At 34.8% G+C, this 12,069-nt stretch overlaps 1 protein-coding gene across 1 annotated transcript in view; it reads right to left on the bottom strand.

Moving 5' to 3' along the window:
• The window catches only part of LOC135088012 (sodium bicarbonate cotransporter 3), a 54,517-nt gene extending 42,705 nt beyond the window's left edge, over positions 1 to 11,812 (bottom strand). Inside the window, exon 1 of the mRNA XM_063982896.1 lies at positions 11,316 to 11,812. Within this exon, the coding sequence (XP_063838966.1) occupies positions 11,316 to 11,383 (68 nt within the window). The 5' untranslated portion in view covers positions 11,384 to 11,812. The remainder of the gene's footprint in view (positions 1 to 11,315) is intronic.
• Positions 11,813 to 12,069: the final 257 nt, after the last annotated feature.

Here is a 12,069-nt window from a genome sequence, read left to right as displayed (position 1 = left end):
TCAATCTATCTAGATTGATTTCCAGGAGTTTCAGAGTGCTGTTAATACAACCACAGATTGATACATTAGTGCTCGGCAGTAGCTTCATTAGTTGATTAAACGACGTTTCCACGTGTATACCATTGATTGCAGTGGTATGGGATAATGCCTGCTTAATTGATCGCAATGGCCGGCCACTCCCGATTTAATTCTGATTAGGTAATCAGAAGGCTATCTGTGTTGCCTATGGGGGACATAACTATCAGCTGATAGATAATCATGGGGTAAAAGGGGACTAGGAATATGTTTAATGTGTGTAATTTGTGGCTTATTAGTAAAGGCTGATTTACACGTATTAAGGAGTTAAGTAATAAATATTTTTTCTTTCTTTCTTTCTTTCTTTCAAGTAGGTATGTAATTAAATTTTAAGTGATTAATTGCATGTAAACACAGAATTTAGTAGCAAGATTGCAAGTGAAAATTCAGTTGTTTACCCAATTTTAACTTGGAACTTGTGTTGACGTGCAATTTAATCACTTAAAATTAACCCTCCAGTGACACAATGTAATACATATTTGATAGATTTATAGTTTTTGATTCATACATTAAAATTAGCATCACATGTAAGTACCTACTACCCCTGGACAAAGGAAAATAAAATGATAAATACTCGTAATAATATTTCCAAAACCGAATGAATTTAACTTCAGGTCTTATTAATTTGGTAGGTATTAAGAATTTTAATAGAAATCGTTTGTCGTATTCCAAAATAAGACTGTTTACTTAATAAGAGCAGCATAAACTTCTTGTTTACAAAATAAACAAAGAATAACTTATCTAATATTAGGAATGTGTTTACTTTCGAAAATAAGACTTATTAACGAGTTTTGTTTGTACTTTATGAAGCCCGTCATAACGGGTTTAATTAAAGCTGACATCTTTGCCTAATCCATAGCTGAGCAACTTTTAATCTTAACCATATCTTAAATAAATTTCGTCGAATTGGGCCTGAATTAATTAAGCCAGGACTTCGTCTGTAGACGATATCCAATAATTGACAATCTGTTAGATCGATGAAGCTGGACTAGTTCGCCTTTGGAGAATTTAACAATAACACTAATTGCTTTGATTGAAGTTAAATTTTAGTGATAAAGTTAACTAAGTTTTGGAGATAATGTTCAGACAATAACAAAAATAGATTACGAGATATTATTATAGAATATTAAGGTAAGTAGGGTGAGAGCTTAGTGATAAAAACACCTATTGTAAAAGAGCGCTCTCTACCATTTGGTTTAAATAGATCGCCCGGTGCTTTGTCCTGCTGGAAGCTCTTCTGGAAGGACTGGTCTTTTGTTCTAAACGTCCTGCCAGAAGATTATCGCAAGTCCTGCCCGCAGTACGCAATTTGTACGTGTTTGCTTGCTGGTCCTTCCAGCAGTACGGTGACCTTCAAATTTGAACTCATCCTCACCAGAAGTAGTAAACACTTGGTTAGTGTTTATTAAATAAAAAGTCATGTCGTAGAATCATTTTGTTTAACCAGTATTTTACTTTTCTTAATATATTATAAACTTGTTTATCTTCTTTCAACTTAACTAATAGGAACTATAATAAGGAACTTTAAATTAATTACTTTGGTACGTCACTTTGTATTAGAAATTACACCTATCACTTACAAATACACTACAAATTAAAAACAAAAACAAGAAATAAATTATAAATGTTTGATTAGGCTGGAATACTTCACATTCATTATAATATTATCGCCAAAATGTTGCCGACTCCACGCCCGGCGCGTCAAAATGTGTCGCGCGAGCGCGAACGCGCTGCCCCCGTGTATACTCGTGCGCCATCGGGCTCCGACTAACGGTTAGTCGCGTTTTTCGATCTTGGGCACTATTGGGTGAAAGAGAGAGAAACACTCTATTTTTTCGTGTAAATTTGAAATTTGTACAATGTATACTTACGAAACTGTGATCTTTTAATTTTGCGTCCTACCGGAAGTACTTTAAGTCCTGCTGGCAGGACTCCGGGCGATCTATCATTAATTTCAAAATCAACTAAGGCTGGGTTGCACCATCCTACTTTAACTTTGACAAACTTCAAAAATCTGTCAAACTCCATACAAAAAGCACCGGTTATCGTTATAGTTACGGTCAAAGTTAGGCGGTGCAACTCAGCCTATGACAAACAAACAAGTGAATTATTCAATACGTGACATACTTCAATGAAAACTGAAGTAAGTAACTCAAAAAGAAACTTGTGTTTCGCAACAGTACCTACATTTTATGAAAAAATTACACCAAGGCAAACTTACTTTAGCTTAGTTAAAAAGCTTTATGAGCAGGCTCAAATTTTCTTTAGTCTCACACTTTTCATGTTAAATGAGCTTTCATAAATATTAGCCTTGAAAGTTTTAAAGCCTAGCTTCCACATAATAATAAAATAAGTACCAGCAACGAACCAAAAGCCGCGTAATCCGGGCTGAAACGCGTAAAATTGGGTTTATCAAGATTTAGTAGGTATAATGTAAGTAATTAATTTATTAGTTTAATAACCTCGAGATCACGGATTATTGGACCTAGAATATAACTTTATTTATGTAATGAGAATATATTTTATTGTACAGTCAGGGTCAAATAGTTCGTGACACCCACGTCTTTATTACAATCAGACTATGGGTGTGTTCTCCACTTTTTGGCCACTTTGGTTGTCAAACTATTTGACGCTGACTATACACCACACAAAACAAGAAAAGAAAGAAATACTCAAAAGATACAGCATAATTCAGGCGGTCTTATCGCTATGAAGCGATCAAGAGAATGAGAAACATATTTGTTTATTCAATATCTTTAACCGACTTAAAAAAGCAGGAGATTCTCAATTCGGTTGGTATGTCTTTTGAGTAAGTTTATTATTTAATCTCGGAAATCGTTAGTTTATAACCCGTCTGAAACTGTAATGTGTTATTAATAATGTAAGTTCAAATGAAACCCTTCTCAAAGTTTGGCAGTATAGTTAGCGGTTTTTCAGAGAAACAACGCGGTATTTGAAGCAATGTGGTTTTATTTTAGTGTTTACTAAAGTTGAGAGAGTTTAAAGATAAGTATGTATAGTCAAACCACAATTTATATTTTGTGGTGAAACTAAGTAGTATAATGAAGTAAGTTTGACTACTTTGGATAACACGAACTATTTGACGCTGACTGTAGGTACTTCTTCTTCTTCTTCTTCTTTTATTTTGGCCACGACTTGGTTTTGAGAATCATGATTTCGCCATTGTCACTTAAGGCGATTAGAGTCCTCAATCCGCGCCAAATGGGCATTTTGTAAAGCCTACTCCTCTTTTACTGCTGGATAGAAATATTTGAAAAAAATATATGTTATACAACAGTTCAAGGACTACATTTGTGACGTTTGAATTTTCGCTACGTCTCTTTGTTTTGGATTAAAAAAATAAATACGGGACATCGATTTTTTACTTAAATTCCCTACTCCTCCAAAACGGCTATGTTAATTTAAAAGATTTTTGCACGAATAGATTAGGAATTCTTTAATCTTTTTAAATGACACGTTGCGTTTTTCAATCGAACATTACTTTCATTCATAAATTTTACTTTTGATAAATTCCGAACGTTTTGCTGTTGAGGGGGCCTTCGCGGGGTGCGGGCGGCAGTCGGCCGCTGGCCTTCAGACGGGGAGGTTGTGTCACTCGCTGCAAACTGACATTAGCGATCAAAATGAATTTTTTCTTTGGCTGAGTTGCACCACCTGACGTGACCTAACTTTGACCGTAGCTTTGGCGATAACCGGTGTTTTTTGTATGGAGTTAGACAGACTTTTGACGCTTGTCAAAGTTGAAGTAAGATGGTGCAACCCAGCTTTTGTTCGACAATAGATTTTATGTCAGAATTGTTCATAGAGTACGTGCAGTCAGATGATACAATTGAATTATGACGCGCTCAGACGCTATTTTCTACCTGAATAGAATCTATTAGTGTAAAAAAACTATAATTGACTCCAAAACAACTGCACTAGATAAATACAAGTAGAAAAATTATTACGTTATTTATTTACTAGGCATTTGCAATCGGTATCCAAATTAGGAGCTAGTCAGAATCTGTAACTTCATCGATTTACGTGAAGAAAACAATTTATATTTTCAATATGTTTCTTCGCGAAAATACCACAATTAAAAATAACACCTGTAACGCCCCTGGGTCTGCGGGTGTCTATGGGCGACGATAATCATTTACCAACAGGTGATCCGTTTGCTCGTTTGCCTCCTGTCACATTAAACAAAATTAAGATAAAGTGGTATTGAATTGTTCTATAGAGCTTATTAAATAATTTGGATACTGATTACAAAATTAGCCATTTTCGGAGTCGGTGGCAGCCTACCTTTTGGTGAGTCGTTTTGGAGTTGGTTTTAATTTTTAGTGAAATTAATCTATTTCATGCCTTTAGTAGACTATAGGTACTCAGTAGACCTTGTTGTTGCCACTGAAGGTGCATAGGTACACAGTACATTGATACCATATTTTTCATGTTAAGTGCAAATAAACTTCCCTAAATTACCAAACCATGAAACGTACCTATATTATTAAAAAGTTTCGCAGATAAAAACTGAAATCCTCTTATAAGGTGATGAATTTTAGGAGCATGTCATGAAACCAAAATTATTAGCATACAAGAGCTTGTTTTAAAAAAAATCTTTTTATTTATGATGGGGAATTTACTGCGGCGTAGTAGCAGAGATTTTCCGTTTGTAGATCGTAATAATTTCGAAGAATAGGGATGTTTCGTGGATAAAGCAAGAAAGTAGCAATAGTTTGAATTAGTCCGTCGGTGAACTTACCAAAAACAAACTCTAAATGTATTTTTCACATTTTTAAACTTATGAAAATTTAAAGAGATGAAGCGCACCAAAGTTCAGAAGATGAGGCACATGACGGCATGGCATGCTTAAAAATGTGGCGATTTGTGTCGTCACGCGGAATTTCATCGCATCATATCTTCGTAATTACTTCATGATTTTCAAAGTAGCGTACTTACATAACATTAGGTACTTGCTTATACAGGGTGTCCCAAAAACAATGGATAACCCTTCAACCATCGATAGGCCTCGCCATGGTCTCCCTAACGTCCAATTTTGACCCCAGTAAAAATATCACCGTTTTCAAGATTTTTAAGTTTTTGTGCATTTTTAGAAAATTGTAATGAAATTATTTATTTTTATTTTATTTTATTTTTTATTTAGGTATAATAATAAATAAATACAAATCAAACGAGCCTAAACTCGATGGAATCGTTTAATCCCGGAGTTGCTATGGGGCCACTGGCATTCCAGCTCTACCATCAGATCAGCTCCATGTCATCACAATATTGCATTGTCACCCGAATTACATGTATATCCGAAATTTTAACTCAATCAATTGATGAAGGATTTCTAATAAAAAGACAAATACATTTTCAGTTTATTCTTCATAAGTGACACAGAGAGAATGACAATAGACAAAAGCAGAAACATTTGCTTTTTTAGGCCATAGACAATACTAGGTACTAATGCGTTCCAATAGGGATGATGACTGGGTAATGAAATCGAAATTCTATTTAGTCCGTCAGACAGATAATTAGAAAATATTAGACTCATATTTTTTAACTTTTTCCATAATCGAATAATTACAGTATTATATTGAGTTGAAATCTCGCGTGACGTCACATTTGAGTAAAACTTCTACTCAAGCGTGGCGTATCGCGCCATTTCAACTCGATGTAGCACTGTTATTATTTAATTATGAAAGAAAATAAAAAATATGAGTCTAATATTTTCTAATTATCTGTCTGACGGACAAATAATTGAAATTTTGTCATCTAGCCTAGTTGTCGTCAGGAAGTTGGTCTAACTAATTCAGCTTGCAAGATTCCACCCGAACAAACATTTATGTAATTACCTACATACATCATAAATTGCAAGCTAAATAAAAGCTTGTAATAAAGTCGGGTTTGTTCAAATTTCGAGAACGACTGAACCGACAAAAGCATTAGAAAATTTACGAAAAATAAAATAAAATTTTGTCCCGTACAAAATGTTCATGGATTTTGTTATTTTTATTAAATACCTTTACGCCTGCGTTAAATGACACCGACATCAAGGTTCTATTAAAATAATAGGCAGTAATGTATGAAGAAAGAGCTTCTATTCTGTATCTACCTATGCCCGTGTATTTTTGATCGGTGTCAAATCGGAGTTTTTGGTGCGGGGTACAGTCCTATCAACTTAAGCTGAGAATTGCATTTGTGTGAGTGATCGCCAAAAGTACCGTTAGTAAAACACGTACAATTAAAATTATGTTTTATTAAAAGGAAGTCTATAAAACACTTGCTACCAATTGGGCCGATGTAACGACACTTGACACATCCTTTTAAATAAATAAATAAATAAAAACAGGTCCTCGCTCAGCATATGCCAAGGCACGAAGTACCTCGACGCTGATATTCTGCGAGCACCGTTTATAGAGAGGGCGTCCAGCCAGCCTTACAAAATACAACAAAAAGACAAACTTTATAAAATTACAAAATAAAAACAGACTAAAAACTTTTCGTTCACACCTTTAAAATACGTATTCAATTTGCATAAAATTTCTTTCACTTGGCTGCTTAATGGATTTCGTACAGGAAATTCACTTACAGTAGGAGCCATTTCACTAATATTTGGAACACAATTACATAAAATAGACGTATCTGCTACCAGTACCGGGGGTGAAGTGAAGTATGTGAGCGACAAGGAAGCGGTGCGTGGCGGACGCGCCGCGCTTCAGGCCGCTTGCTATAATAAACCATGCGCGGGACGCGCCGCGCTTCAAGCCGATTGCCACTCTAAACTATCGGTGTGCACTCACACAAATGCAATTCTCAGCTTAAGTTGAGAGGACTGTACGCGGTGGTACGCGGGTGTTGCTCGCGGCGTGAAGGTCAAACGCCCAAGGTCATTGAGGACTCTAATCGCCTTAATCAGCTTTGACAAAGTTTACCTGACTGTACTTCCTCACCCACAAGCTTTCAGCTTGAGCGAAGGGTCATATCGTCAAAAGTTTTCACAAAATTTCACATTTTCACAAAAAAGGGACAGTCAGCCGTTTTAAAACAAACTCGAATCTCGAGGGCACCGAGGGTAATTTTAATCATTGTACCTACAAAAGCTGCGTTGTCACTCCCTTACAACTGAGGTGCTAATTTGTTTTTATCCAGCTAAACGTGTCGGCAAATAAACAGAAGGCATTAACAACGTCTAGATAACATCTACGTTTTGTTCGCGTTAACGTAGCGAAATGTTTTAGCACAAAATAGAGTCCTATTTTGTGGCTTTAGGCACGAAATATCTAGTTACATAAGTTGGTACTGTATAAGCGTCGAAAATTTCGGCTATGAAATGATGTATTACATGTATACCTACGAGTATTATTATGTACCTACCTATTTAGTTATTTTTAAATACGCACATTTTTCTAACTAATAACTGGTCGTAGCATTGGCCCTGTGAATGTCATTCTGGCAATAATTAAGTATGTCGTATCACAAAAAAAATGCACACCTGCCACCCAAATCAGAATTCTAAAATGTAACTAAACTATATTCTGATTTATGTTTCACCAAAAAAAAAGCCTATAAAATTGACAATGTGGCTGTGATTTGTGATAATTTCTGATACATACCTTCATTCAACCCTTTTATTGTGCCCGCGGACATGAAATAGCAAAATGTTATTTCTGAGGTTTATACAAAATCTTAAAACCGCATTTTTATTGGTAAACAGCGCCACCTATTATCGTTGTTTACCCAGTCCACGATTTTATCCGTATACCTAAGTATTTTGTTTGGCCCACTTCCCTTAACACGTTGAAAGTCGACTATAAAGCTGAATGAACGTCGTAAAAAGTACATTAATTAGGACCCCTGTAGACCTATAAATTCAGGCATACTGAAGTAACTGGTCAATTTTGAACCCTATCACATTGGCATAAGATGCATCGCGTTGTATCTGTAACTAACTACGATGAGTTTCTAAAAGCAAGATATAATTTAGAGGGTCTAAATTTCGAGGTTTGGTAATTAGTTTTTTAGGCTGAAAGCTGAAAAGGGCGACTCAAAAAGGCAATTTCCTTTCCTAGAAAGGATGAGTAACCCAAAAAATAATATACTAAATTAAAAATCCTAACTTATTCTGTCTCAAACAGAAATTGCTTTTAAAATACTTTTGATAAACCTTTATCTTTTTGTAAGAGTAAAGTCCAATATTATAGTTATGTAGATTTATAAACATGTACCTACTTAGGTATTAACTTGTCAAAAATATTTTTGTAGAACAAGCTACTGCAAAATGACGAATTTACTAAAGTTCAAAAGTGGTATCGAAGGGCTCATATACACATTTACCTAACACCCTGTATATCTTAGTAGGTACCTATTGCCATTTCTTCTTTTATTTCGATATGACTCACATATGACTCACTCTCACAGGCATTATTGGCGTTAGCAAATAGATGATTAACTCAAAGGACGAGGAAGCATTTATCCACAAATGAGACGTGGGAGTTCCCTCAGGAAATTCCTGGTTATTTTTATGAACTAATCAACGGTTAATGCTAGCTGCTAATAAAGATAAACTGCAGGATATAACATAATAAGTAGTTATTGTTGCGATAAATTAAGTCGTAATACAGGGTGTTTGGCGCATCGTGTGCCAAAATGATTTGGCGGATAGAATGGGTCATTTCCTATATTTTCAGCCCCCATAACACGTTCCATGCCAGGCGGCTACTTTTATATTAATTTTTTTAGTAATTTCACCAAAATACCCAAATCGCATCATTTAATTTCGATTAAAAAAAAAACTACTAGACGTAGCCTCAAAGTAAATATTTTGTTTTGACGTGCATTGATGTAGGGTTGCATCAAATCTAAATTTACTGGCAAATATCATCTAGTTTTTTTTTAATTCAGCTTTGAAGTATTCCGAAAAGTTAAAAATAAACTGAACATTTAAGTTTACATAGATATATTTTTTTTTTAAAAGAGATAGCGATCTTCGTATTTTATCAAAACTTATCTAGTCTATCCCCATTCAAACGGTATACTAAGCTTGTTTAAATAATAACAACAACTTCACAAATTCCTTAAATTAGTGCATTGACTCTACTCGGACTGATTTGCGAAATTTGTGTTTATAGCCCCTTTTTGTGTGAATAGCACGTTAAATACCTACAGGTAAAAATTATTTATCTTATGCAATGTAAAAACCTTTTCCCTATCGTTTTTCAATGTGGATTTCTTGAAATTAAAGACGAAAATAATTATTTTGGTCGTTTATTAATTATTACAAATTTTGTTCAAGATGTCCGCCTCGGCAACGTATACACTCACGACATTTTCTTCTAATTTCGACTGTGGTCGTATGCAGGCTTATTTCTCTTTTTTTATTACTACAAAGGCGTTTTCTATTCGTTGTTGTAGTTCTTCTATTGTTTGAACTTCCATTAAGTACACCAGTTCTTTAGCTCGTCCCCAGACGTAAAAATCTAACGGAGTTAGGTCTAGGGAACGTGCAGGCATATACAGTGGTATAGGGCCATCTCTTCCAATCCACGAATAGAAAACGCCTTTGTAGTAATAAAAAAAGAGAAATAAGCCTGCATACGACACCAGTCAAAATTAGAAGAAGATGTCGTGAGTGTATACGTTGCCGAGGCGGACATCTTGAACAAAATTTGTAATAATTAATAAACGATCAAAATAATTATTTTCGTCTTTAATTTCAAGAAATCCACATTGAAAAACGATAGGGAAAAGGTTTTTACATTGCATAAGATAAAAAAATTTACCTGTAGGTATTTAACGTGCTATTCACACAAAAAGGGGCTATAAACACAAATTTCGCAAATCAGTCCGAGTAGAGTCAATGCAGTAATTTAAGGAATTTGTGAAGTTGTTGCTATTATTTAAACAAGCTTAGTATACCGTTTGAATGGGGATAGACTAGAGAAGTTTTGATAAAATCCGAAGATCGCTATCTCTTTTAAAAAAAAAATTATAGCTATGTAAACTTAAATGTTCAGTTCATTTTTTAACTTTTCGGAAAACTTCAAAGCTGAATTAAAAAAAAACTAGATGATGTTTGCCAGTAAATTTAGATTTGATGCAACCCTACATCAATGCACGTCAAAACAAAATATTTACTTTGAGGCTACGTCTAGTAGTTTTTATTTAAATCGAAATTAAATGATGTGATTTGGGTATTTTGGTGAAATTACTAAAAAAAATAATATAAAAGTAGCCGCCTGGCATGGAATGTGTTATGGGGGCTGAAAATATAGGAAATGACCCATTCTATCCGCCAAATCATTTTGGCACACGATGCGCCAAACACCCTGTATATGTACATTATTATCATGATCGTGAAGTCACGGAATCTAATAAAGGGTTATACCTACTACCTACTTCTTTTTAGGTATTATCGTTTTCTGTTTGGGTGGCAGTGTATGTTATGTAAATAAGATATTTTCTTCGTTTTCTAATATGTAAGCTGTAACAACTAAGCCGCCATGGGTGTTTGACATGACTGAATGGCACTCTGGAAGTCGTAAATAAATAAAGAAAGCCTGGAGCACAAAAACAAATGAATAACGCACTCCTCTAAGCGAAGCGTGGTATCATATATCTTTGTTGTCTAGAACATACAATAAAATACACTGAGTGGTTTTACACCAAGTGCATCTCACCTGGGAATCGAACTCGGAACTTCTACCCCTTTATTAATAAAAAGTTACACCTAGGATGAACTTTGGATTAAAATGACATTTCCATACTAAAAGACCATTTAAGCCAGAGTTTAAGTAGGGTGTAACTTTTATAAGGGGGCTAGAGTCGTGAGAGTCCAACTCTCTAGCGCCAGTGGACCATGTTTTGAGTTATTTCTGGAATTCCTAATCTAAATCTAACAATTCCTTCACACTTTTCACTGAAAAAGGGAACCCTTTTATGGTAATATCGCTTCAGGGATACACAATCCAATCTTTCTTGGCCAATCTACTAACAAATGTACGCCTACCAGCTTCTGTAGCGTTATTTCAACCATGACTTGGTTTTAGAGACTTCTTTACTTCGATATAGATAAATAGGTAAGTATTCGTTAAAGGTTTAGCAAATATTTTTTAATAATTAAACGACACTACGCATATATTATTATTTAAAAGTGATTTATTTTCTACACATAGGCTTTTAAAACGCGTTTTCACATTTTGATTTGATTATCTTAAACTTAAAAAACTAAAACTTACTGCACATCAGTCTTGCATCGCAAATACTCGTAAGGATAGTCCTTGAAGTAAACACTTTTGTACACCATTTTAGATATAAATCAGTACACTTCAATTGGATTTTCAAACTGTAACATCTGTTTTCAGGAGTTCGCAGGTGCAAAGAAAAATACACCTTACTACCTCGTAAGTCTTTGAGGTTTTGAAATATTTTCAATAATAATTCTTCATTCGGTTTTATTTATAAGATTTATTAACTCAACTTTATGTCAAGTCTCCAAAGCGATGGATTATTCCAGATGTGATTCGAAATCGTTTTTCTTTATCGAATGTTTCGATTGACGTGACATTTCGATTAGACTTAGGTAAACTTCTTTAATAGAAAATTCCCAAATCGTAATTTAATCTTTTAAAGCTTTCACAGTCACTGCTATTGAGTTATTTATAGGTATTTTGATTACATTTTCCACCACTGAGACTTTAAAAGGCGTTTCTCTAACGTTACAAGTGCGGTTCCAGCACAGTTCAACCGTAAACTCACTTGCGTCTGAGACGGTCGGTCGTTTTAAACAGCTTAACTTTGCCGTCTAGCGATAGGGCTAACGATAATCGGTCGGCTCATTGAGTGGATGATCTTAAATCTCTATCAACACTCGCAATCGCCTTCAGGGAGAAAGCGATTTGGATTGCAATAGCAACTTTAAAGCAAAATTGAATGTGTAGTGAATAAAAATTGGAATTAAGCAATACAAATTGGGATAAAAGATTGTAGTTA

This window comes from Ostrinia nubilalis, chromosome 3 (assembly GCF_963855985.1).
Source record: "Ostrinia nubilalis chromosome 3, ilOstNubi1.1, whole genome shotgun sequence".
Taxonomy (NCBI): domain Eukaryota; kingdom Metazoa; phylum Arthropoda; class Insecta; order Lepidoptera; family Crambidae; genus Ostrinia; species Ostrinia nubilalis.
This window is presented reverse-complemented; position numbering and strand designations above follow the sequence as displayed.